General features: G+C 44.7%; 1 protein-coding gene, 2 pseudogenes and 1 gene segment (V, D, J or C); all 4 read right to left on the bottom strand.

The window, feature by feature from the left end:
* Positions 1-622, bottom strand: part of LOC105546662 — a 6,206-nt gene extending 5,584 nt beyond the window's left edge. Inside the window, exons 1-2 of the mRNA XM_011989933.1 lie at positions 515-622; positions 39-428 (exon numbers count right to left, since the gene is read on the bottom strand). Of these exons, the coding sequence (XP_011845323.1) occupies positions 39-428; positions 515-563 (439 nt within the window). The 5' untranslated portion in view covers positions 564-622. The remainder of the gene's footprint in view (positions 1-38; positions 429-514) is intronic.
* An 8,398-nt stretch (positions 623-9,020) lies between these two features.
* Positions 9,021-10,001, bottom strand: LOC105546608. The segment is given in 2 exon segments: positions 9,021-9,490; positions 9,615-10,001. Coding segments are annotated over 2 exon segments (495 nt in total).
* Positions 10,002-14,747: 4,746 nt separating this feature from the next.
* On the bottom strand, positions 14,748-16,980 carry LOC105546661 (annotated as a pseudogene). The gene is made up of 2 exons (XR_001007131.1): positions 16,846-16,980; positions 14,748-16,560 (listed from the first exon to the last, which is right to left on the bottom strand). The product of XR_001007131.1 is annotated as an actin-related protein 2/3 complex subunit 5 pseudogene (transcript).
* Positions 16,981-19,343: 2,363 nt separating this feature from the next.
* LOC105546660 lies at positions 19,344-20,029 on the bottom strand (annotated as a pseudogene). The gene is made up of 2 exons (XR_001007130.1): positions 19,943-20,029; positions 19,344-19,816 (listed from the first exon to the last, which is right to left on the bottom strand). The product of XR_001007130.1 is annotated as a T-cell receptor beta chain V region CTL-L17-like (transcript).
* Positions 20,030-23,322: the final 3,293 nt, after the last annotated feature.

The raw sequence follows: 23,322 nt of genomic DNA, 5'->3' as shown, positions 1-23,322 counted from the left end.
GGGCCACTTGGGGTTCCAAGGTTCCTGGTGTAGAGAACTCTGCCCAGGGCATCCCTGAGTCTTGGGGAGCGGGGAGGAGGGCAGAGCCTCCCTGGCTTTATGTGCAGAGAGGAGGCAGCCTTGTAGTGCTGTGGAGTAACTGCTGGCACAGAAGTACACAGATGTCTGGGAGGAAGCAGCCGACTCCAGACTGAGTGGGAAATCCTCTGTGTTTAATCTAGAGACATTGTAGCCATTGGAGACTTCTCCTTTGTCAGTGACACCAGCACCAACTGAGTAATGAATCAGCCTCAGCCCCACGCCTGGGTCTTGTCGATACCAGGACATGTAGTTATGGTTCATATCCTGGGCACACTGCAGTGTCATGCTCTGTCCTGTCTTCAGGATTTGGAATTTTGGGGTCTGAGTGACACCAGCATTCCCTGGGCCTGCAGAGAACAAAACTGATGCTGCAGCCCTAATGGGAAGGCACTGGGCCTTTAAATCCATGCAAGGGTCCCTGCCCAGGACCCACCTGCCCACAGGAGAGAAAAGGCCGCACAGCACAGAAGCCTGATGCTCATGGCAGGTGCTCAGGACGGAGGGATCTTCTGGCTCTGTGTGTTGATAAAAGGGGAACAGGGTTCTCAAGTCATTCTGAGACGGCATTCTCGCTGCCTGGGCCCCAGAGCCTTCCTGTCAGGAGAGGCCACACCTGTTCCCCAGACAGTCAAATTCAAGATAGATGCACAGAGAACAGTTGAGAATGAGAAGAACACATTTGTCTGAATTGAAACAAGTCTGTAAGATTTTCATGACCTTTTGGAAACCATTTGTATTTCAATGCAAATTTTATTTATTCAATGATATAATTAACATTCTAGTGTTAGTTATCTACATAGTGAGTGGCTCTTCAATAACATAATTAATATTCTAGTGTTAGTTATCTACATAGTGCTGTAGTCTAGAGTCTTAGGGAAACTCATGTGTTTATGGTGTTTTTGATTCCTATGTTCCAATAACTCCTTCAAGTATCCTTTTGTAATTTGGTTAATTGACCATAATCCTGTTTAAATTCCTTTGTCTATATTGGTTTTCTCTGTTATCAAGTTTCCAAATCCCAGGGGCAGGCTCATCAACATTGGAGGAGTCGTTTTGCTCTGTTTCTTGTCAATTCACTGACAGATGGGACTCCTGAGAAACCCAGCTGAGCACCTTCAGCTCTACCCAGGGCTCTTGCTTTCCATGTCTGGGGTGAGACCCCAGCAGGCAGAACCACCTCACGCTGCTGACTGCCCTCTGTGTGTGGATGATGATGACCACCCAGTGCTGGCCATGATCTGTGGGCACAAAGGTGGCCTGATGCATGAGGGACTTGGGGAGAGAGGGTGGGCTTTAGGGTAAGGACGAATGCTCTGTTTGTATTTGAGATGTCATGTTTCACAGAGAATATCCCTTTGTGCAGGATGCCTTCCGTTAATTTAGTAATAATTAAATTGAGTAATAACCAAAAAGGAACTCAAATAACATATTTCCTGTGTCCTCCAAGGTTTCACAAGCTTTCCCCAGGGGTTTCTCCTTGTCTATTTTCTGAGCTCATCTGTAGTGCCCAGACAGTATGTTCCCCAAAGACCACCAGAGCCCAGAGTCAAAGCCAAGCGGCAAGGATCTTTTACTGCAAGTTCGAACTTGGTCCCTCCATTCCACAGCATACAAGAGGGCCCCGAACAATGCGAGTGCTTGCCTTTTATAGCCCGATGTAAATAGGATACGTAAAGTTACAGGGGAACAAGGGAATTCTTTTGGTTATGTTATGCCCAGACTGTTTGTTCCCCAAAGAAGACCACCAGAGTCCAGAGTCAAAGCCAAGCGGCAAGCCACCAGAGTCCAGAGTCAAAGCCAAGCGGCAAGGATCTTTACTACAAGTTCGAACCTGGTCCCTCCATTCCACAGCATATAAGAGGGCCCGGAACAATGCGAGTGTTTGCTTTTTATAGCCTGAAAGTTACAGGGGAACAAAGGAATTCTTTTGGTTCCCACGCTTTCAGTAAAACTTTGAACGGCTGTCTCCTTATCGGAGACTTTCCAGGTGGTGTTTTTCTAAAGTTGAGATATATGGTAGTCTCTGAGTTGAGAAATGTGTTTGTACTGGGCTCAGAAAGTTGAGAGATAAATGGTGGGATGTGCTTGTACTGGGCTCAGGAAGTTGAGAGATAAATGGTGGGATGTGTTTGTACTGGGCCTGTTAGTGTTGAGCCCGGGGCTGAGGAATGTGCCTGATTTCTTTCACATCATCTTCTCCTGGACCCAGCCACACCCTTCCCCCAGGTCCCTGTGTCTACTGAACCAAGCAGCAGAATTTGATTCCTTCTGACTCCCCTCATTTCCATGGCTGCTTAATTACGGGTGGGGTGGGTTTAGGATGGCACAGGGCGAAACAACGTAAAGGGCATTATTCTTCTTAGCGCTCTGATTCACACTCAAGATTATATGCTTTGTGGTGGAGCCTCAGTGAAGGAGTGGCCTCCCCCTCCACACCTGTGGGCGTTTCTCGTTAGGTGGAACGAGAGACTGGAGAAAAGAAATGAGACACAGAGACAAAGTATAGAGAAAGAAAAAGTGGGCCCAGGGGACCGGCGCTCAGCATACAGAGGACCCAGGCTGGCACCGCTCTCTGAGTTCCCTCAGTATGTATTGATCATTATCTTTACCATCTTGGAAAAGGGAAGTGGCAGGATAACAGGATCATCGTAGGGAGAAGGTCAGCAGTAAGACATATGAATAAAGATCTCTGTGACATGAATAAGTTTAAGGAAAAGCGCTGTGCCTTGATATGCATATGCAAACATCTCCATAAAAGTTTTTAGTGCATAAAGAGCAGCATTGCTGCTAGCATGTCCCACCTTTAGCCCTATGGCGGTTTTCTCCCATCTCAGTAAATACAACACACAATTGGGTTTTACACCAAGATGTTCCATTGCCCAGGGACGGGCAGGAGACAGATGCTTTTCTCTATCTCAACTGCCAAGAGGCCTTCTTTCCTCTTGTACTAGTCCTCCTCAGCACAGACCCTTCACGGGTGTCAGACTGGGGGACGATCAGGTCTTCCCCTTCCACGAGGCCATATTTCAGACTATCACATGGGGAGAAACCTTGGACAATACCTAACTTTCCTAGGCAGAGGTCCTTACGAGGCCATATTTCAGACTATCACATGGGGAGAAACCTTGGACAATACCTAGCTTTCCTAGGCACAGGTCCCTGTGACCTTCCACAGTGTATGTGTCCCTGGGTAATTGAGATTAAGAGAACAGTGATGACTTTTCACAAGCATACTGCCTTCAGGCGCTTGTTTAACAAAGCACACCCTGCACAGCCCCAAATCCGGTAAATCTCCAGTCACCACAGCACATGTCTCTTGCAAGCACAGCGTTGGGGGTAGGGTCACAGATTAACAGCATCTCAAATACAGAACAAAATGGAGTCTCCTATGTCTACTTCTTTCTATATAGACACAGTAACAGTCTGATCTCTCTTTCTTTTCCCCACACACAGTACTCATCGCATGTGGATCAACACTCCCCCATCCTCACCTCTCAGCTTGCCAGCAAGTTACAGACTCTTAGAGTAGAAAAGGCCTTAGAAAAATCTTGTTTCCATTTCCAGGTGTGCTTTGTAAGGTGGAGTTGTTATTAATATTTAACACAGCTGTTTGTCCTTCATTTCCAAAGAAATTACTCCCTCAGGTGTGCATCTGTGCTGAGACCTGAAAAACCATTAGGAGAAGGAGCAGGGTTGCATCACAGCTTCACGACTTAGAATTTGATATTACATGTCCTTTGTCTTTGATATCCTGCGGCCACTCTGCTGTGTTCCCAACTGGCCCTCCCCACTGCCTATGCTTCCTTCTCTGCTGATTCACAGAAAGTAAGATCCTCCTAATTTTAGAATGCAGGAACATTGACCAATTTCTGCCCCATGAGAGTCTGTCTTTGAACTCTGAGGTATTTATTAAACAAACTCTGACTCCATTGGCCGGGCCGTTTTTTGCTTCGCCACCAGCCTTCATAAGGTAAAGAAGTTGTACAGAAGTTTACTTAACCTTGAAAATAAATTATCCCACCTTCCAACTACTTAAAAAGGAAAAATGACTAAACTCTGATGGGATCGTAGTTAATATTTTTTTCCTGTACATTTCACATACAGGAAGTTACCACTCAGTTGGTTCTCCTCCCTCGCTCACTTTAACAACAGCTCCTCACAGAGCTCCCTGGCCTAGTTTATCCACATCAGTTTCTCTGCTACATCTTGTGATAGGAATAATTTTCTCAAAGCTTGGATCTTCCGGTTCCAGGCCACTGATTACTTACCCACTCTAGTACCTCCCCACTGCCAACACCGTGATGCTTGTACCTGCAGTGCTGTAGGGTACACAGACTCTCTAAACCCTGGTGTCCGATCTGAAGACAACCCCAGATGGTTCTAGACTTCCCCTCCCTCAGACTCCAGTGACACATCTATCAATTCCACATGGAAGCAAGCTGTCTGTCCTTCATTTGGCTCCACCATTTATTAGCTCTGAGACCATGGGCAAGCCTATTCATTAACGTTCCTGGACCCTGACCTCATTTAGACTCGTCCGTAAAACAAGACTAACATTCCTCTCAATGCTTTATGTGGATGAACTGAGATACTGTGTAGCCTCTGGTAGGTTTGACAAATGTCTATCCTTTTATTCCTCCCTGTCTCCTCATGCAGGAGAAACCAGTGGAGCTCTCACACCTGCTAGGACTGTGAGTGATGGAAAAGCTGGAATCATCAATTGATTGCTGGGGAGAGGAGAACCTGGAAGAGTAAAGATGCCATTCAGTCACTTTAGAAAAGAGCTGGCAGAATTTAGGAATCAGGCGACAGAGCGCCAATGTACCTGTCTACCCTCATTATGCAATATGAAGCAGTTAATAGGAGCAAGTTAGGTCTATATGGACCAACCTGGAACAATAAAGATCAAGGTATATTTACGGAAAAGAGTATGCATGTGGCAGGTAGAGTGTACAGGTGAACCCATTTTCCGTAGGTGTACTTGGGTAGAAAGGTATGCATGAACACAGAAGAGAGGGTGAAAAGAAGCAAACCAGAGCGTTAATATTTATTACCAATGGAAGGTGGGATGGGATTCAAAAGCATTACTGACATTTTCATTACATATATTATTTAATTTGGTTATTAAAAAAAACTTAACCACATGCAAGCTTTAAGTTTACACTTTTCACCAGGTGCCAGAATTTGTAGTGTCTAAATGGGCAAAGTACAGAAAGCTTCTGTCTATGGAACCCCCTATAAAGGCTCAATTATTTTTAAGAAACTGAGGATAAAGTGTGCTCCGTAAAAGCGCACAAGCTCCTGGTGAACACAGCCAGTCTCTGACTGCTGAGGAGGGTGAGCATCGGGGTCGATACATTTGATGGTGAGGTCGGTTTGTGCTAATTATGAACTAATAAGACTTCTACCTCTGAAAGCCTGATCACCACGGGGAAATGGGGGATCTCACTCCTTGTTCTAGAACAGGTTTGAATAGCCCCCTGATTGGAAAAGAAAGAGAAATGAGCACCCTCCAGTGCCTGCATTTCCAAACTCAGTGAGAGCTCGTATCCAGTTATACACCGTTCAAGCTTTAGAAATGCTCTTTGTTTCTGATTCAAGTAGCAGTACTATTACGATGTTGATTGTAATGATATTCCAGCATTTATCAACAGCACACAGCTTTCTCAAATACAGCTTTAGCGAGTGGGTGGAAGAAAATGCTGTCCTTAGGGAATGTGTTCTAACTTTGGTCTTTTTAAGGTTCAATTATTACAAATAGCTAGTCTCTTTTTGGTCTTTATTGCCTAAAGAGGTAAAACTGCATTCGTCTTTGAAACATAGATGTAAATCATTCTGGCAAAATTGGGGCTTCGGTCTATCTGTGGGCCATCCTCAGTGATTGTATATTGGATTATTTCCACCCAGAATGGCTCTCACAATTCTTCAGGGACTAACACATAGCCCTGCTCTGTAAATGGAGCCTCTGTCTCACAACCAGCCTTTTCTGTCTGGCAAAGGAGGGGAACAAGAAAAGGTCTCTGCTCAGCGCCCAGTACAAAATCATGTGTGGGCTGGAGGAAGCTGGTGACCACGAACTATCTGTCTCTGGCATTGCCCACCAATTCATGGAAATGGACACCCATAATATAGCTCAGTGTATCAGGCACATGGCCTCAAAGCCACCCACAGAAATATTTGTGCCTTGGGAAAACTCTCCCTAAGAGAATGGGGAAGCCATTTGTGTTCTTCTCCATCACCTTTTAATGCCAGTGTTTGACATTATGTTTCTGATCACTCTCTCAGAGTGATTAGGTGCCTTGTGTCTGTGAGATTTCCAAATCCAGGACTCCTGTGAGGGAAGGAGATTGAAGGAGGAGACCAGGGAGGAGGGCGATGGGCAGATAGGAAATTCAGTCCTGTAGAAAGGCTTGGGATCCAGTGACTCATCCATGACAGGGATTTCTCATCTGTTTCCAGGACTCATTTGATCCTAGGAGATGAAGAGACAGAGGTTCCCGTTTAATGTTTCGAGACATCTAAGTGGGAACTCAGAGGGCCTTTCAATATCTGTGCTTTATTCTTTCAAGATTGGTCAGTGGCAGCTGGAACCACTGTTGGTACTGACAATAAAATGAGGAACAAAACATCCACAATCTGTAAAATGATGCATTTTACAGTCTAGAATGCAAGAGAATTGTCAATTAAATAGCCACACAAAGGGAAAATGACTATGGTGCTAAATCTATGAATATTACTGCATATTATAAGCTGTGAGCATTTACAATAAGGAGGTGCAGCCTGGGAGAACTGTTGAAAGAGTGTCTCCCTAGAGATGGTGGTAGATAAACTGAGATTTGGAGCAAGGCCAAAAAAAGAGACTTGTGTTGACGCAGAGAATACAGCACGGAGTGGAAAGGCCTTTGGTGGGAGGAGCATGACGCATGAGGAATTGCCTGAACTGAGGCAGCTGTGGTTGAAGTGGAGGTGAGGGTGCAGAGGAAGGGAGAGGACAGCTGGGAGCAGACATCACGTGGAGGAGGCTGAGGACTGACATGAGCATGGTGTGGGGAAGATGGAGTTGTGAAGGCCGACAGGGAAAAGAACATAGACGTGTATTGTCAGTGCCGTCTGCAAATATACAATTTCAAATGAACTTTCCTTTCTGAGAGCAACTGAGGAAGAGGATTCTGAGGCCAGAGCTGTAGGAGGGGCCTGGAAGAGAGGCTGCATCTGCTCATGTCACAGTGATGTGCGTTGCCTCACCCAGGTGAGACTGGCCTGGGTGAGAAGCTCAGTACAGAGCAGGGTTTCCCGTGCACAGAGTTGCTCTGAAATCTGAGGGCCCCAGCCTCGGCAGTGCTGGAGAGATGCCCATGGGACAATGTCTTCCACTGCCTGGATCATGGTCTCGTGAAGACAAGGCCACCTGTATCTTCCACTGAGCTCTGTGTGCAGAGGAAGGTGGCTGTGGGGTGACTGCTGGTGCAAGAGGGCACAGAGGTCTGAGAGAGGCTTCTGACACCGAGGTCATATGTTTGGCTTTGAGAGAAAGGCACAGACCCTCTCTATAGAGTGTGCTGGGATGGATCAGCTGTACACCAGTTTTGGAGCCTATTAACATCTACACATGTAGTCATGGATGACGGTCTCAGGCATCTCCATGCCACTTCATGTCTTGCCTTTGTTCTCTGTTATCTTGATAATCTGGTTGTCCTAGCTTCTGTGAAGTCTATGATAGAAAGAAGTTGAGTGCCCAAGGAAGCACCCCAGTAATGTAAACTTGAGGTAAAGGCTTAGACTAGGATATGGTGAGCCAAGGAAAAGGCTTTAGGGGACTCACCTGCCCCCAGGAAACAAAAGGCCACACCACTAAGGAGTCTGTAGCCATGGTAGGGCCAGGGAAAAAGGGGCAGATTGTGGGGAGTTTTTAAAATTTGTGTGTTGGGGACATAATACCTGGATGTCAGTAGAGTCACTGGTGATGCCACTGCCCCTGCCAGCCAGTGACTCTGCCCTCTGCCTGCTATTCCTCCCTTGACCTGCTGCAACCTTCAACCTACAGTCCAGTCATAAACCTTCGCCCATGTGGTCTCTGCTCCTGGCTGTCTTTCTTCTAACAGACAACAGCCTGACAAGGTTCGTGATCATTTCTCCTCTACCTACCTCCACCGTCAGCTCCGGGTGTCCACTTTAGGGCTCTTTTTAACAGGCTTCTTCACTGAACATATGTGCTTCCCTCCCATTCCTAGGTCTCTATGTTGTTTTTCACAGGAGATATATTTCAGGTACATTTATTCTTAGTGGTGAAAATCCAAACTTAAATTTTAGTAGAATAAATTGAAAAATATATGCTTAGACATTTATATGAGAAAGCAGTTTTTGTCTACACACAAACAAAATTGTTGTTAGTTTTTGTTGTATTAAATTAAACTCTTGTGCATCAAAAAACACCATACAAATGAAAATGAAAGCTAAAGACTGGGAAAAGACACAGGGAATGTATATAAATGATAAAAAAAAATGTGAAATTTAACATTCCTCAAAGTTGCTAATGAGGAGGCCATAGTAATGACCCCTAAGGATGTCTGAGCCTCTACTGCGGCCCTGCTGGTCACTAGAAGGCAGTATGAGGGCTCTGACTTACTGACCAGGACACAGAAGGTGAGGATGGAGCAGGGGAGTAGGTGGAAAATGTATGGACTAGTTTGTTTCCTACTTCTGGTCCTTACAAGCCAGGAGACACTGGGGAAAATGACTCAATGTCCCTGAGCCTCCCATCTGTAAAGAAAGAGTAAGAACGTTTGACTTGCCAGATTGTTGGAAAGCTTTAAGCTACATAACAAGTAAAAAGAATCAAGCACACATCTGGGGTTCAGCAGTCACTCTTGTACTGAGTTTTCCTAGGAACTGACAAGCTGCAAGAAGATGCAGAGAAATGGGCACTCTCAGGGCACAGGAAACCTGGGCTCTGTTGGTTGGGAGAGCTCTGCACTCAGTAGGACAGAAGACATGCCTTCCAAACAACTAAAAGCTTCCCTTGAAGGAGTGAAACCTGGGTGGGGCCTACAGCTCTCAAGTCAAAGCTAAGGCAGGAAGTTTACATACAGAATGTCAGTGACTCTGCCGGGCTGTGCCAAGCTGCTGGCACAGAGATACAGGGCTGAGTCCCCCATCTCCGAGGCGTTCACATTCAGCTCAGAGCTATAGTTAGGGAACTGGTGACCTGAGAATCGACCAGGGAAGTTGCCTCTCTCTCTCTCTTCCTTCTCATAATACTGAAAGATAAACTGGGGTCCCTGACCCAGGGCCCGTTTGTACCAGGACACAGTGTTGTGCCCAGAGATAGGAGAGCATCTCAGTGTCACTTGCTGTCCTCTCTTTCTGATCAGGTGTGTGGGACTTTGGGTGACTCCAGCGTCCACTGAGCCTGTGGGAAAAGCAGATGGAGGATGAGCACAGGAGACAGTCTGGAGACCCTCCCCAAGGTAAAGTGGAGGACACAGGGGTGGGAAAGCTGAGAATGGGGCTGCTGTCCAGTGTACAGGACTCACCTGCTCCCAGGAGACAAAGCAGCGCCCAGCAGAGGAGCCCGGGGCCCATGGCACAGTGGGGCAGGCAGCACTGCACCTGACGCAGGGCTTGGTTCTCCTGGGGAGGAGCCGAGTGAGTTCTGGGCCTTGATTTTCCTGATGGGAGGGGCATCCTGTGATGTCACTGTCCTGTGTCCTCCCCAGGCAGGCTTCCTTAGGTCTAGTGCTACACAGACCCTGGACTCTACCTGTCCTGCAGAGCTGGAGGGATGGGTGAAGGCAGAAGCTTCTGTGGTGACACAGTTGATCCTCTGCCTACACCTCCCCACTCACAGGCTGCCCCATCACCCTCTCACCCTCCTCCCACCTAGTGCTGCGGTGCTCCATGCTGGAGCTCACACACCTGCCAATCAGTGGAGGGTTTGGAGCCTGTGATTAAACCCTCACATTCCAGCTCTTCCTTGCTGTCCTCACATCATATTTCTGATGCTAGATTCACACCAATGCTTCTTATCACATTTTCCTCTCCCAGGCAACATTCTCAGCCTCTTTTTTGAGTGTCGAGTGGTGCAGAGTCCCCAAGATTTAGTCCACCTGATCAGATTCAAAGCAGACCTGGGTTGTCTGTATATTTTCAAGACTACAGGTTCCCCAGAAATAATTCTAGGGCTTTATCAGCTCATACTACAGACCTAGGCAGCTTGGGACTCAGCACCCTCAATGCCATCCTATATGTAGTGCTCTGGACAGTTTATGTTATTACCTCCAGATCCACCCTGCCTTCAGAAGCTGACCCCAGTGTATCGTGTTAACTGGCTCCTCTTTTCTCTAACTCCAGAGTGAGTTTGGCTTATGGGAGACAGGACAGCAGAGGGAGGTAGTGTCGCCATGTGTACTGCTTTGCAAAATCTATTCCCTTGGCTCCTTTCTAGCTGGGTTAAATTTCCTGGTGCCTGAAGGTAGTCACACAGTAGCCTGAAATCTCAGCCACTTAGATATTTCTTTCAGTAGCTATCCTAGCTAATGGCTTATAATTATTTTATTCTATAAAGTCCTAGAACAGGACATAATTTTGCCAAGGTTTTTGCTACTTACAACAAGGATAATGTTTACTTCAATTTCTGATACCTTGTTCCTCATTTCCCCCTGAGCCTTCACCAGAATTGCCCTTAATGCTCTGGTTCAGCAATCAAGTCTTTTGCTAGTCTGCTTCTCTGCATTCTTCCAACCTCTATCCATTACCCATTTGCCATTAACCAAAGCTGCTTCTACATTTTCAGGTACTTGTTATAGCAACAGCATCACTCTCAGCACCATGTTTTCTTTCAATCTCTTTCCTACTGCTATAGAGAAATACCACAGACTGGGAAATTTCTAAAGGCAAGAGATTTATTTGGCTTATAGATCTGGAGACTGGGAAGTCCAAGATCAAAGGGCCATAACTGATGAGGGCCTCCTGCTATTATCTAAGCCAGAAGGAAGGGGAAGCAAACACCCAAGACAGAGAAAACGGCTGAATTCATCCTTATTATCAGAAAACCATTCCCAAGACAACTAATTCACTCCCACAATAAGGGCACTGATCTCTTTCTGAGGGCAGATCCCTCATGATCTAGTCATAACTGTTCCACCTCCCAGTACCATTACATTGACAAATTTCAACATGAGCTTTCTTGGGGACACGGAAGCATAGCACACACATCTACACTGAGAGTCAGTATTTCTACTCTTAAGACTATACCTCAAAGAAACAAAATGCATTTGTCCACAAGAAAGAATTCCACAAGAATGTTCACAACAACTTTATTCCTAATAGTTGAAGACGGGAGTAACGTGGATCTCCATCAACAGGAGCATGGATCAACAAGCTGTGGTGTATTTATACAATGGAATATTAGTCATACGAAAAAATGACCTACTGATACACCAATATGAATACACTTCAGAAATAGTAATTTTGGAGAAAAATAACTCAATAAAATGTTATATAATTCCATTTATATGGAGTTCAGGAACAGACCAAGCTAGTCAATTGTGATAAAAATAAGAAAAGTTTGGGCAGACGTGGTGGCTCATGCCTGTAATCCCAGAACTTTGGGAGGCCAAGGTGGGCACGTCACAAGGTCAGGAGATCGAGACCATCCTGGCTAACATGTTGAGACCCTGTCTCTACTAAGACTACAAAAAAATCAGCTGGACGTGGTGGCAGGTGCCTGTATTCCCAGCTACTCTGGAATTTGAGACAGGAGAATGGCGTGAACCCTGGAGGCGGAGCTTGCAGTGAGCTGAGATTAAGCCACTGCACTTCAGCCTTCATGACAGAGCGAGACTCTGTCTCAAAATAAATAAGAAAGGTTTTATCTCTGGGATATAAATTGTTTAGAAAGGAGCATGAGGACACTTTTCTGCATGACAGAAATTTTTTTTATAATCATTTCAGTTACCATTGCACTGGCATATGCATTTGTCAAAATGTACCAGGAAGTCCTTGTATTAATATTTATGTTTTACTCTCTGTTAATTATACCTTAAATAAAATTATTACTAAAAAGTAAACAGCTAAATGGCATAAAATATGGGAGTCATTTACAAATGTAGGCTTGTATTCTGTACAGCCCAATTTAAAAATGAATCACACAAAAATAAGAAAAGATAGGAACACACATATCTGTGAAAGTTATGGAGAATGTGAGAAGCACTTGGTGACTGAAGTGGCAACAGTGAAATTTGGCATCAAAATAAGCTCAACTGATGTGTGGGCTGAAAAACAACTGAGGATCAATATCAAGTAAAGCTGTAGACAAGCAAAAGCTTTTCACAATATCTTTATATGTTGTTGAAACCATTCTGAGAACCATGAGCTGCTACAAATTTCATAACTTGGGAAACTGGGCATTCATCAGTCTCACAATTGAGAATTTCCTTTCATTTTGGCTTTCAATAGACTGGCCAGTTGGTGGATTGATTTTTTTGCCAAGCAAGAAGTCTTCTCCCCTCTTTGTGAGTGGGGTCCGAGGAGACCTGGCACTCCCCCTTTGGCAGCCTCACAAAGGGGAGTTGGGAACTGCACAGACACATGGGATTCCCTGCACGTGGGGCTTGTACTCCCTGTAAAGCCCAGCTATGGAACACCCAGTCCTGCAGTTAACGGATCCCAACTAAAGAAACCTTGCCTCTAGGTGTCCGCTTTACCTGTAAGTGCCAAAGAGGGATACAGGCTGGAGAAAAATAAAATGTTTGCTCAATATTATTCTGTAATATTTTACAGGAGAATCAGTTGAGGAGTTCAGGGATTTTCATTCAAGCCAAAGTCATGATATTAGCTGAATTCTTCCTTAATCTACCCTGAGAGGACTCAGACACTGCTCTATGCCCACAAATACTTAGTAGAGACTCATTTATAGTCTCTTCGCGATAATTCTACTAGTCGATTATCTTCAGGACTAATTGGCACAGTTTGGTGCATCTACTAACATTTTCCTTCAGTAGTTTGTTTACTTAAGTGTTGTAGAAATTGTTCTCAATATTTTTTTGACCTCCAGAGAACACCTGCTTGGTGTCCAATGGAATCTGAGCCAAGGTGATGTTATCAGTACGACTAATAAACTTGTAGAATCCCAGATCACTCAAGCAGGTTAAAGCTGTTGCCTGGCAAGACCTCCAGGGAAGATGAGGTGCAGCAGAGATGCACTGAGCTCAGGGCACAGCCCACCCCTCACTTTTCCCTTTTGCTCTGAGGCAGTTGCTCCTCTGCACCTGCCTGGACACCAAGGCTGCCCAGCCAACATTCTTCAACTGTAGAGCTCATTAAAGATGAGAGGGACGTCCCACCGCTTGCATAACTGTAGGTAGCCTAGCAATAACTGAAAACTGCTACAACATCTGCATAATATTGGATCCAAGCCCTAATTCATCTTAACACTTTTCCTCCTATGCTGCTCTCCCACTCCCCAGAGCCCTTTAGATCCCAGTGGACCACAGTGCCATCTTGTGGCCAGTAAGTGAAATGTCATCACTGTTTCTTCTGCAATGGCCCAAGGAATGCTGGAAAGTGTCTGCAGAGTGAGCCGCCAGAATATTCTAGAAGTGCCATCCTGCAGGTTTTATGAGCAGTTTCCCTAAACCCTCATCTCAACACTAGTTCTAACCCTGATTATTGCATTGAGTTACCAATCTTAATATCCCACCCTCATTCTGAATAACTCTTTATCACATAGCTCCAGTTATAGCCTATCTTTTTCTCCCTTAAAACTACCATCTAAAGAAAGAGGAACAGAATGAGAGGAATGAAAGAAAATAATATTTGGTTTAAAATAGGAAGAAAACACAGACATTGAAGTATAAAGAGATTATTCAATCTGAATCACTAAAAATAAACAAATGTCCTTCAAAAATGGCAGTGTTACCCCAAAAGTATAGATCAGCAAAAGATGAAGTCAAATGTGTAATAATAAAAAGTAAAATTGAAATATACAAAATGAGTCCTCTTATAAGGCAGTAAGCCATAGTGGAGGGAGCAGTACCTAATGCAGTAAATAAGGATGGATATTATTAAGACCAGCAAAGGGCCTGCTACAGGAAATGATCACATTATACAATGCACATCCACTGATCTGAGCACCAAAGAGAGAAAAGATGATTCTGGAAGAGGCAGAGGGCAGCGATAGCTGAGAACACGCTGGTGCAAAATAGTATGATAAGGAAGTAAATCAGCCAGGGGACTGTGGAGTACATGACTTTTCTTTCTCCTGTCTCCTGTGACAGCTGAACTGGACCATTTTCCTCTCTCAGAATTTGCTCCTGCACCCTGAGTTAGATGCCCCTGGTATTTGCTCCACCTCAACTTCTCATGGACGAACTCCCTCTCCCTCCTTGTTGAGCACGGTCTGAAAGAGAGGTCATCTCTCCCTCCCCTTCAATCCCACAGTACCGGGGACCGGCACAGACTTCTCAGTTGGCATTGACTTCTCTCATCGCATGCTCACATGCCTCCTAACTGTGCCTTTTCATTTCCACTAGACTGAAAGTAGGATATGGGCAATGAAACTTAACACTTTTATCATAGGATGCACAAGTGACTGCTTTCAAAATTATTGCTGTTTCTTTCACTGCCTTGGATTATATCTGAACAGGAAAAAAGGCACAATGTCTTTCTTTTTTTTATTTTCTGAAGTTTTATCATTTTTACAAAACAAAACAAAATGAAACAAAAAGCAGGTATCAAAATCAGCAGAGAGTTTATAGAATTTCTGCACCAGTTTGCACATAAGTCAGTGATTACAAAACTGGTGTCCAATGTAAATACTAATCACAAGCTGACTTCCCTCTTGGTTAGGTGGTTTGTTTTGGAACTACTGGATACTTATAACATTTTATAAGCACCGGTCATTTTTTGAGAACTGATTTGGTTTGTCCAACAAAGTAAACAGTTGTTTGCTGTGTGGCAGTTTCTTTTTTAAAAAAACACTGAGCTAAAACACAGAATGTGTATTTGTTCGGATCTGAACCAAGTCTTCTGAGATCCTAATTACCCTGAAGAACACTGAAGACATTTATAGGGCATATTAAATAGTATCTTAAATGCTAGTTGTATACCTCATCATGTCTAAGGCAGCTATTATATTTCTAAAGAAAGTAGCATTTCATTCAGAGGCTGCCCAGAGTTTGAATTACACCATAGTTTTTCTTTCTTTCTGCAAATTCACTTTTTCTGATTTGCAGTTTTTTTCCAAACAGAGCCATATTATTGGAACAAAAGTTTGATGTTCAGGCCCAACAAGCTCTGATATTTTATGGATACATTTGTATAGAGCAAGACATCTTGCTCTGAACCCTGGGTGACCACAAATAAATTGAGAGGCCGTGATTATTGGATGCTGAGAGAAAGTAGCACACTTAAACTCACAGTACAGATAATCAGGAGGCAAGCAAAAACAAAGCTAGAACTCGGTAGTGGTATTCACCCACCACTTATTCCAAAAACATATTTGGCTTAAATAAGGGAAATATGGTCCAGTTTTGCAATGTTAATAGCTGCCAGTCTCTCATATTTCTTATAAATATCGTTTCCCGACTAGCAGTGAGCTAGGAAACTGGCCTCAAATTCTGACCAAATCTCTCAGTATTAGGTAAAAATAACACAAAACAAAACAAAAAACCAGCCAATAGGGGTTAAAAATTGCACAATTAAACTTGAATGTTAATTATACTATATACAGACTGGTATAAACATCACTGAAATGGTTTTGAAAGGATGAAACATTTATATTTTAACACAATTTCTTCTATATTATCCCAATTTTCATTCAAGGAAAAGTGATATGTAAGTTTCTTCTTTACAGATATGAAAAAGCAAGAAGGCAAAGCTGAGAGAAACAGATGCTACCCACAGGGCAGCGGTGGCATTTGGTTGTTTTGGTCTTAGTACCAGCAATTCCCACTCCCGAGGCAGATATCCACTTCCTGCCAGACTACACGGTTTTTCTTGCAGTCAAGACACGCACAATGGACCCTACTCCTCCAGCAGCAAGTGCCTTTTCATGCCATTGCATTAACACAGCACTGCTATTGTCAGAGGGGCTCCCAAATCCTTTATAAATACACTTCATTAGGAGATCCACACCATTCTTGTCCGGAGATTGAACTGTCTTTTCAATATCATTAGCTTTAAAAGAGAAGAGCACCTTCAACACAATGCTGCCTGCCCGGTTCTTCACTGCCTGAGTCTTGGTGTTGATGGGGAGGTTCTTCAGAGCTGCCTGTAGGGCAGCTGTCATGTTTCCTTGCCGCAGGTGGGAGTCCACCTCGCCCTCATCGGGCCGGCCTGGCCGTCGTCCCCATCTTCTTCGTCCACGAGCTTGTTCTCGTCATATTCATCCACGTCCACCTTCCGGAACCGGCCGACGACACTGTGTTCTTCTACTTCCCAATCCCTACCAGCGGCAAAGGCCTCTTCTTGGCGCTGCCTCTACCTCAGCACGCCGAGCCCAGCAGACCTCTGCCCGCCGCCTAAGGCACAATTTCTTACTGTGACTTAACCACATAAACCTTCCCAAGTGCCAAAAACAATATACCAAGGGATTGCACTTCTCATTGGTGAGATGGCAAAACAAACAAACAAACAAACAAAAAACAAAAAAACAAACTTTAAAACTTTAATGGAGACCCAGAATTCCAGTCCCCTTTATCCAAACATGATTGTATGGCCTCGCTCTACCTAAGAGAGAGGGAGAACGATTCCTGTGCCCTGCACCTGGCAGGAAAGCCCTGCTACAGACTGTGGGGAGCTGGCCAGGATGAGTCCTGGTGATTCCGCCCCCAGAGCAGGGATTCTCAGGCGACTCTGGACAACTTCCAGGGACTGAGATGGAGAGTGGCCATACTTCATCTTGGAGAGGAGAATACTTGGGGTGTGATCCTTCTGACCTCTCAGCCTAAAGTAAAAGCAGAGTCATTCCTAACTGGTGTGGAGCTACTTAGCTATGACTGGTGAGCTGCTTAGTTTCCTAAGAAAAATAGTCCCTGTTTCAGGGTCTGTGGGAGCCACAGAAGAATAGCAGGGCCGTAAGTGATTCACAATCTTGCTGCTTGGCCATCTCTGTTGCCAGTGACTCCAGCATCTGAGTATTCCATGCAGGAAAGAGAATTTGTAAATAATGCACTAGTTCAGTGATCCCTTCAGGGATATTCAAAATAGTTGTCATGCTCGAGCCTGGCATGCTTGTAGGAGACACAGACCTACAGAGCAAGATAATTTGGAGGTTGAATAGAAATAGGAACAATTGAGGCCCCCTTAGATAATGGCTTCTAGGAGCAAGAGTAGAGGGGAGGTGAATTCTGAGCCCTTTTGGCCCCACAAGACATGGCATAACAGGGACATCAGAAAATACTCCAGTGATGTGCTGCTAAACTGGGTGTCTGCGAAGGTGGGGGCATGGCTGGTAGCATTTGCTAATTTCTGTGGTACCAGCAGCCCCAGCATGGCAGATTTCAAGCAGCCAACATGGCTTCACTGAAAGGGGAGCTGGGAAGAGTACGCCTATTTACTGCTTCTGAGTCATACATGCTGGCTCCAGCACATCCCTAGACTCAAGAGCAAAGCTTTCAAAGTTCTTCAATGCTTCCTACTCAACACACTGAAAATGAGGCCACAGCAACTATAGCAAACCTCATTATTTTTCATGATAAGATCAGAGTGTGTGATCCTGGGTCTTAGAATGGAGAAAGGGATGTTTGTTCAGAGAAAGAATTTCCAAGTCCTCTGAAGCTGCAGAGATCACAGAGCAAATAATGATGCGAATAATTATGGTTGGAAAGCTGCTAGTCTTTGACTTGAAGTAATTGTAAAGAAATGTTTCTCCTGCTTAAATTAAGAATACAGAATTATTTCATTGAGTAGAATCCCTATTCCTTCCTATTTGTTCATTAGTAACATCTGCCCTTTGCTCCTCTTGGATGTTCATTCTCAGTATAAATTGGAAGCCCTGCTCACTTTTGTTACATGTCCTTGCAGCACTGTTTACAACTGTGGACGGTGTTCTGTTCAGCCTCAGTGTCAGAGCTTGCCCGCTGTTAGGACCAGGTATCTCAGGAGTCATGTGGAGGAAGACGGCAGCCATTGCAAAGAAGGTCTAGGAAGACAGGGCATTCCCATCTGTGCCCTGGCCTTACTCAGTCCCAGGAGACACGGGGCACCTGAGCAAGGAGCCATTTGATGATAACACACAATAAAAAATGGGTCCAGAACATCTCCCTACCAGAGACTATCATTCTCTGTGGAAAGAAATTTGGGGTCTTTACCACCACGATTACTGATCAGTGATTTTGGAAAGGCTGTGATGCCCCTCATAGCTTGAAAGACTCAGGGCACCTCTAACATGGCTGTGTCTGGGACACTGAGTCCCAGATTTAGAGAACTCGTCTGTCGCCGAGGACTCTCAGAAACTCATGATCCATGATCACATCAGCTCTGACCAGTGCATTCACTTTCATAGATACAAACTGCAGCATCACCCACAGACAGGTGGAAGATTCTATTAAAATATAATCATTGTACTTCTATTTATAACAAGTGCTCTATAACAATATATAATATGAGAAATAAACTGACAAGGAATAGAATCAGTATTATAAATAAAACACTTACTGAGTTAAAGGCCTCAGAAAATTTATTTCAAATCAAATGCATTGGACAGCGATGAAAACACTCAGAGTCTAAAAATCAGATTTCCTGAGGGAATCAAGGTGAACTGGCAGCAGTGGCGAATGCATGCTTCTGTCTATCAGGATAGCAGCAATGGCAAATAGAAACAAAATAAAAGACACACGTGGCTTAAAGTAGGCAGAAGAAATGAAGTCTTATTGTTATCATGATTGTATTTATCAAGTAAGGACTACAAATTTGTAAAGATCTTTACTTCAAACAGGAAGAGATGTTTGATATTTTGTTGCAGAAAACTTCCAAGGTGACAGGGATAGAAGAGCTTCGGAAGAAAGATGTTCCTGGGATGCAGCCCCAGACCTTCCAGATGCCTCAACATACGCATGAGAAAAGCATGTTTCCTGCTTTTGACAACCTCCAGTATGTGGGCAGCACCGCAACCTCCAAGACCTATAGAAGATGCATGTCTGCCCTGAAGGCCGAGGCTAAGACACCCACTCCTTGCTTGGAGCAGTGAGCTGGTTCCGAGGACTCCTAGAGTGCTGTGGGCCATGATTGTTTTCACCACCTACATTTGTAGTCACTGTGTTTCAGGAATGAATCTGTGGTCTCTTTCTACCTAATGGACAGCCGATGTCCAAATCTACTCCTTTCCCATGAAAAATGAGGATGAAAGAGAGGCCTCTGCTAAGGGTCTCTAGTAGCTGCAAGGAGAGAGAAGGACAAGGTTTGTGAACAGGAAGGAGGCGACCGTGCCACGCTGTGGCTAAGCTGCTGGCACAGGGATACACGGCCGAGTCCCCCTGCTGTGTGTGCTGGATCTGCAGAGTGGAGACGGATCCCTCAGGCCTCTCTGCAGAGAAGCGATCACCGGGCAGCCCTGATTTATCTTGTTGAGCTCCATAACTGAAGTAAGTCAGAAGCTCTGGGCCCTGTTCCAGGACCTGTTGGTACCAGTAAAGGTAATCATGACCCGAAATAGGATCACACCTGAGAGCTACATCCTGTCCCCTCTTTGTGACTTTGTACCTTGGGGACTGGGAGACTCTAGCACCTGTGTGATCTGTGGAAATAGAAATTCAGCAACAGAATAAGGGACACATTTGTAGGCATCACACACACACACACACACACACACACCCCTACACACAGAGAAAAAATGAAACTACTTTGTGTTCTAAGGACTCACCTGTCCCTAGGAAACCCAGGACCACCCAGCAGAGGAGCCTGGTGCCCATGGCAGGTCACACCAGGACGGGGGCATTACCAGATCAGTGTTACTGTGAGCAGGAGCAGAGGATGAGGGACGTCCTTGTCCCCACAGGGAAATTCCCACAGTGACATCACTTCCTCTCTCAATCCCCAGGACCTCAGGGTCACAGCATTTATATTAGAACACACTTGGGTGCTGCTTTTAAATATTTATAACCTCCCTTTTAACAACATCAATGCATTTCTCATTGCTTTGGGCTCCCATGCTGTCTGGAGCCAGAGGCATCACGCTGCATCTCTGAGTTCATCTCGTCCTACAGTCGCTCCTCTGTCTGCTGGGCATGTCCTGTAGGATGTGCCAACAGCATCCCCAATACAAGGCACCAAGGCATGAGCTCATTGTCTTTCCTGCAAATCAGGGTCCCCTGTGCCATCTCGATTCACTTCTCAGCCTCCTCCATTCCCCCAGTCACACGTGCCCAATGGGACGTCCCATCACATGGGTTCCCTCACGAACTGCCCTCATACCTTTCTTCTGGGATATTTTCCCACATTTGTTAGCTGTAATTCAGAAAAGAGACCTTGCTAGCACACTCACAGCGGTCATTTTTCATATTCCCCTTCTAAAAGTTTTTTTTTTTAATCAATCTCACCTTAAAAGAAGGAGAATGACAATTGAGCTAATGATTATTTTTAACCACTATCTTGACTTACTGTTGTTCTCCATATATTCCTATGGAAAGTATTTCTCTTTTTTTTCTGACTGCTTTCAAAATCTTCTCTTTGTCCCTCGTGTTCTACAATTTCCCTATGACTTGACTGTCTTACTTGCGATTCATTTTGTTTCTGGAAACTCTGAATTTAGGTCCTTAAACACCTCTAAAAAATTCTCAGCTCACATCTCATAAATATCACCTCATAACATTCTAGCTATGTTATCTATTTGAAACATCAATCCTATGCAGGAAAAAATGGAAAATTATGAAAAAACATGAATATTCTAGTATATGGGAAAATCCATTTTTTTCTTCCTTGTTCTTTAACTTTTTCATATTTCACTTTTAATTTTCTGTGCTGCATTCTAGATCACTCCTGCAGATCCACCATTGATATCACTAAAAATCTCTTTAGGAGGAGCTGATCCACTGTTGGACTTTCCATTTTGTTTGCAGTGATTGTATGAGGCATTTCTAGATATATTATTTGACAATTTTTTATGAAAGTTGATGGTTTCAGGCATTCTCTTTTTCCTTGTTTCAGTTCCCCCTCATGTTCATTTAAATGTGGTTCTCCAAACTTTCATATCTCATAATGACAAAATTTCCAGTCTTTGGGTTTGCACTTCAAACGTTTGTTGCTTGTGCTCATTGTGTTCCTCGTTGCTATCTCCTAATATTCTTCACACTGGGAATCTATTTGTTTGATGGGAGTCTGTGACATTCCAGTGAGGCCCTGACTGAGTATGAACAACACTAAGAATCTGTCATTTTTACAGGCATCTCCAGTCTAACTCACAAATGTATAGGGCCTAGAACTGTCTGCTGGACTCTAGGCTGCCAAATACACCCACGACAAAGGTTGGTTGGGTCAAAAATGCTCTCAGGACACTCCCAAGGAAAGATTCAGAATAGAATTCAAATTTTCTAATTCTTTTTAATAAAACTCTTTTCATAAATAAATCCCATTAAGTCCTGTAGTTATCATGACATTTTCTTCCAAGAGGAAATTACATAGATAGATAGATAGATAGATAGATAGATACATACATACATACATACATACATACATACATACATACATACATGCACCCTCTGGGTGGAGGGAGACTTCAGACACAGGATTAAAACAAAAGTTAGTCACCAGTGTCTGGAACATCTACACACAAATTGTGTCCACATTCCCCTGGGCAACACAGGTGTCCCCTGGAGAGGAGTCCAGGGACTGTGGCGGGTTGAGGCAGTTGTGTGATCCAATGCCTTAATCTGGGAGAATCCATCCTGTGCTGGATTGTTTTAAGTCAATTTTGCCAAGGTAAGAGCCTGCATTTCCCAGAATGCCATTTCTCTTACCATTCCAGGTTAGAGATGGTCAAGGATACATTTGGTAAAATTTGGAAGACAGATGTAAAACAGTCACTATGACAATTGGTAGGTCGGACAGTGAGAGTCAGTGACCAGCAGATACAGAGGCATCCAACAGACCTAAGAAGTCCTGTTCCTTCTGCACCCTGTGTCCAGTTCATCTTCCCACATGCTGGCAAACAGCAGCCAGGCTGCCACCAGTGTTTGGCAGCGTACCTGCAGGGGTGGCCCCCATAGAGAGGGAACAGCTTCCCCAGAAGCAGGTCTCCTTGGCCTTTTCCTGCACTCCCAGCTCAAGGTTTCACTGCATGGCCTGGCATGCTCTGATCCTCTCATGTCCCTGCCACTCCAGCCTGTCCTGCCCAGACCTCCAGAAGCCCTGGCTATTGACTGGCTCCTTCACCTTCTGACTTCTCTCCTCAAGACCTTGTCTTCCTCAGCTCCTGCCACAGATGCATAGTCTAGTTCTGATAATAAATCTGTTACACTCTCAAACTTGTAGTGGCCCTGTTTTATTGATGCAAACCTAATGGAGATTTTCTTACCAGAAGTGGTTTCAAGGAACGATGTATAAGAATGGAATTGTAGAAGTGGTTTTCTGATCTGTCTCGATTTGTTGTGGGGAAAGACCCTGAAGGAGAGCACAGAGACCTGGAGGAGGTCAGATGCTGCAGCCACAAGAGGAAGCCTTGACCCAGGTGTGGACGCCAGGATAATGATTCCCCACCAATTTCCAAAACTGACCTGAGCCCAGCAATCAAAGGGATGGGATTTGTTGTACTTAATGCTAGATCTCTGCCAGGTTACAGTAGATGTAGTGTGTTCCTACTATTGGGCCATCCACCCACTCATCACCCACTCAGCCTGTCATTCACTCATCCATCCTCTGTGAAATTGGTCTCCCCACATGCCAGGCACCAATGTTGGTAAATGCAGCAGGCACAGCCTTAGCTCTCATGGGCTTAAAAACTGAGTGGAGAGGTTGGGTGTGGTGGCTCAGGCCTGTAATCCCAGCGCTTTGGGAGACCAAGGCAAGTGGATCATGAGGCCAGGAGATTGAGACAATCCTGGCCAACATGGTGAAACACCACCTCTACTAAAAATACGAAAAAGAATTAGCTGGGCGTGGTGGTGCACACCTGTAATCCCAGCTACTCGGGAGGCTTAGGCAGGAGAATCACTTGAATCAGAGAGTCAGAGGTTGCAGCGAGCAGAGATCATGCCACTGCACTCCAGCCTGGCCACAGAGTGAGACTCTGTCAAAAAAAAAAAAAAA

Source organism: Mandrillus leucophaeus, unplaced genomic scaffold (genome assembly GCF_000951045.1).
Source record: "Mandrillus leucophaeus isolate KB7577 unplaced genomic scaffold, Mleu.le_1.0 Scaffold365, whole genome shotgun sequence".
Lineage (NCBI taxonomy): Eukaryota > Metazoa > Chordata > Mammalia > Primates > Cercopithecidae > Mandrillus > Mandrillus leucophaeus.
The sequence above is the reverse complement of the archived record's forward strand: the minus strand, read 5'-3'. Positions and strand labels throughout refer to the sequence as shown.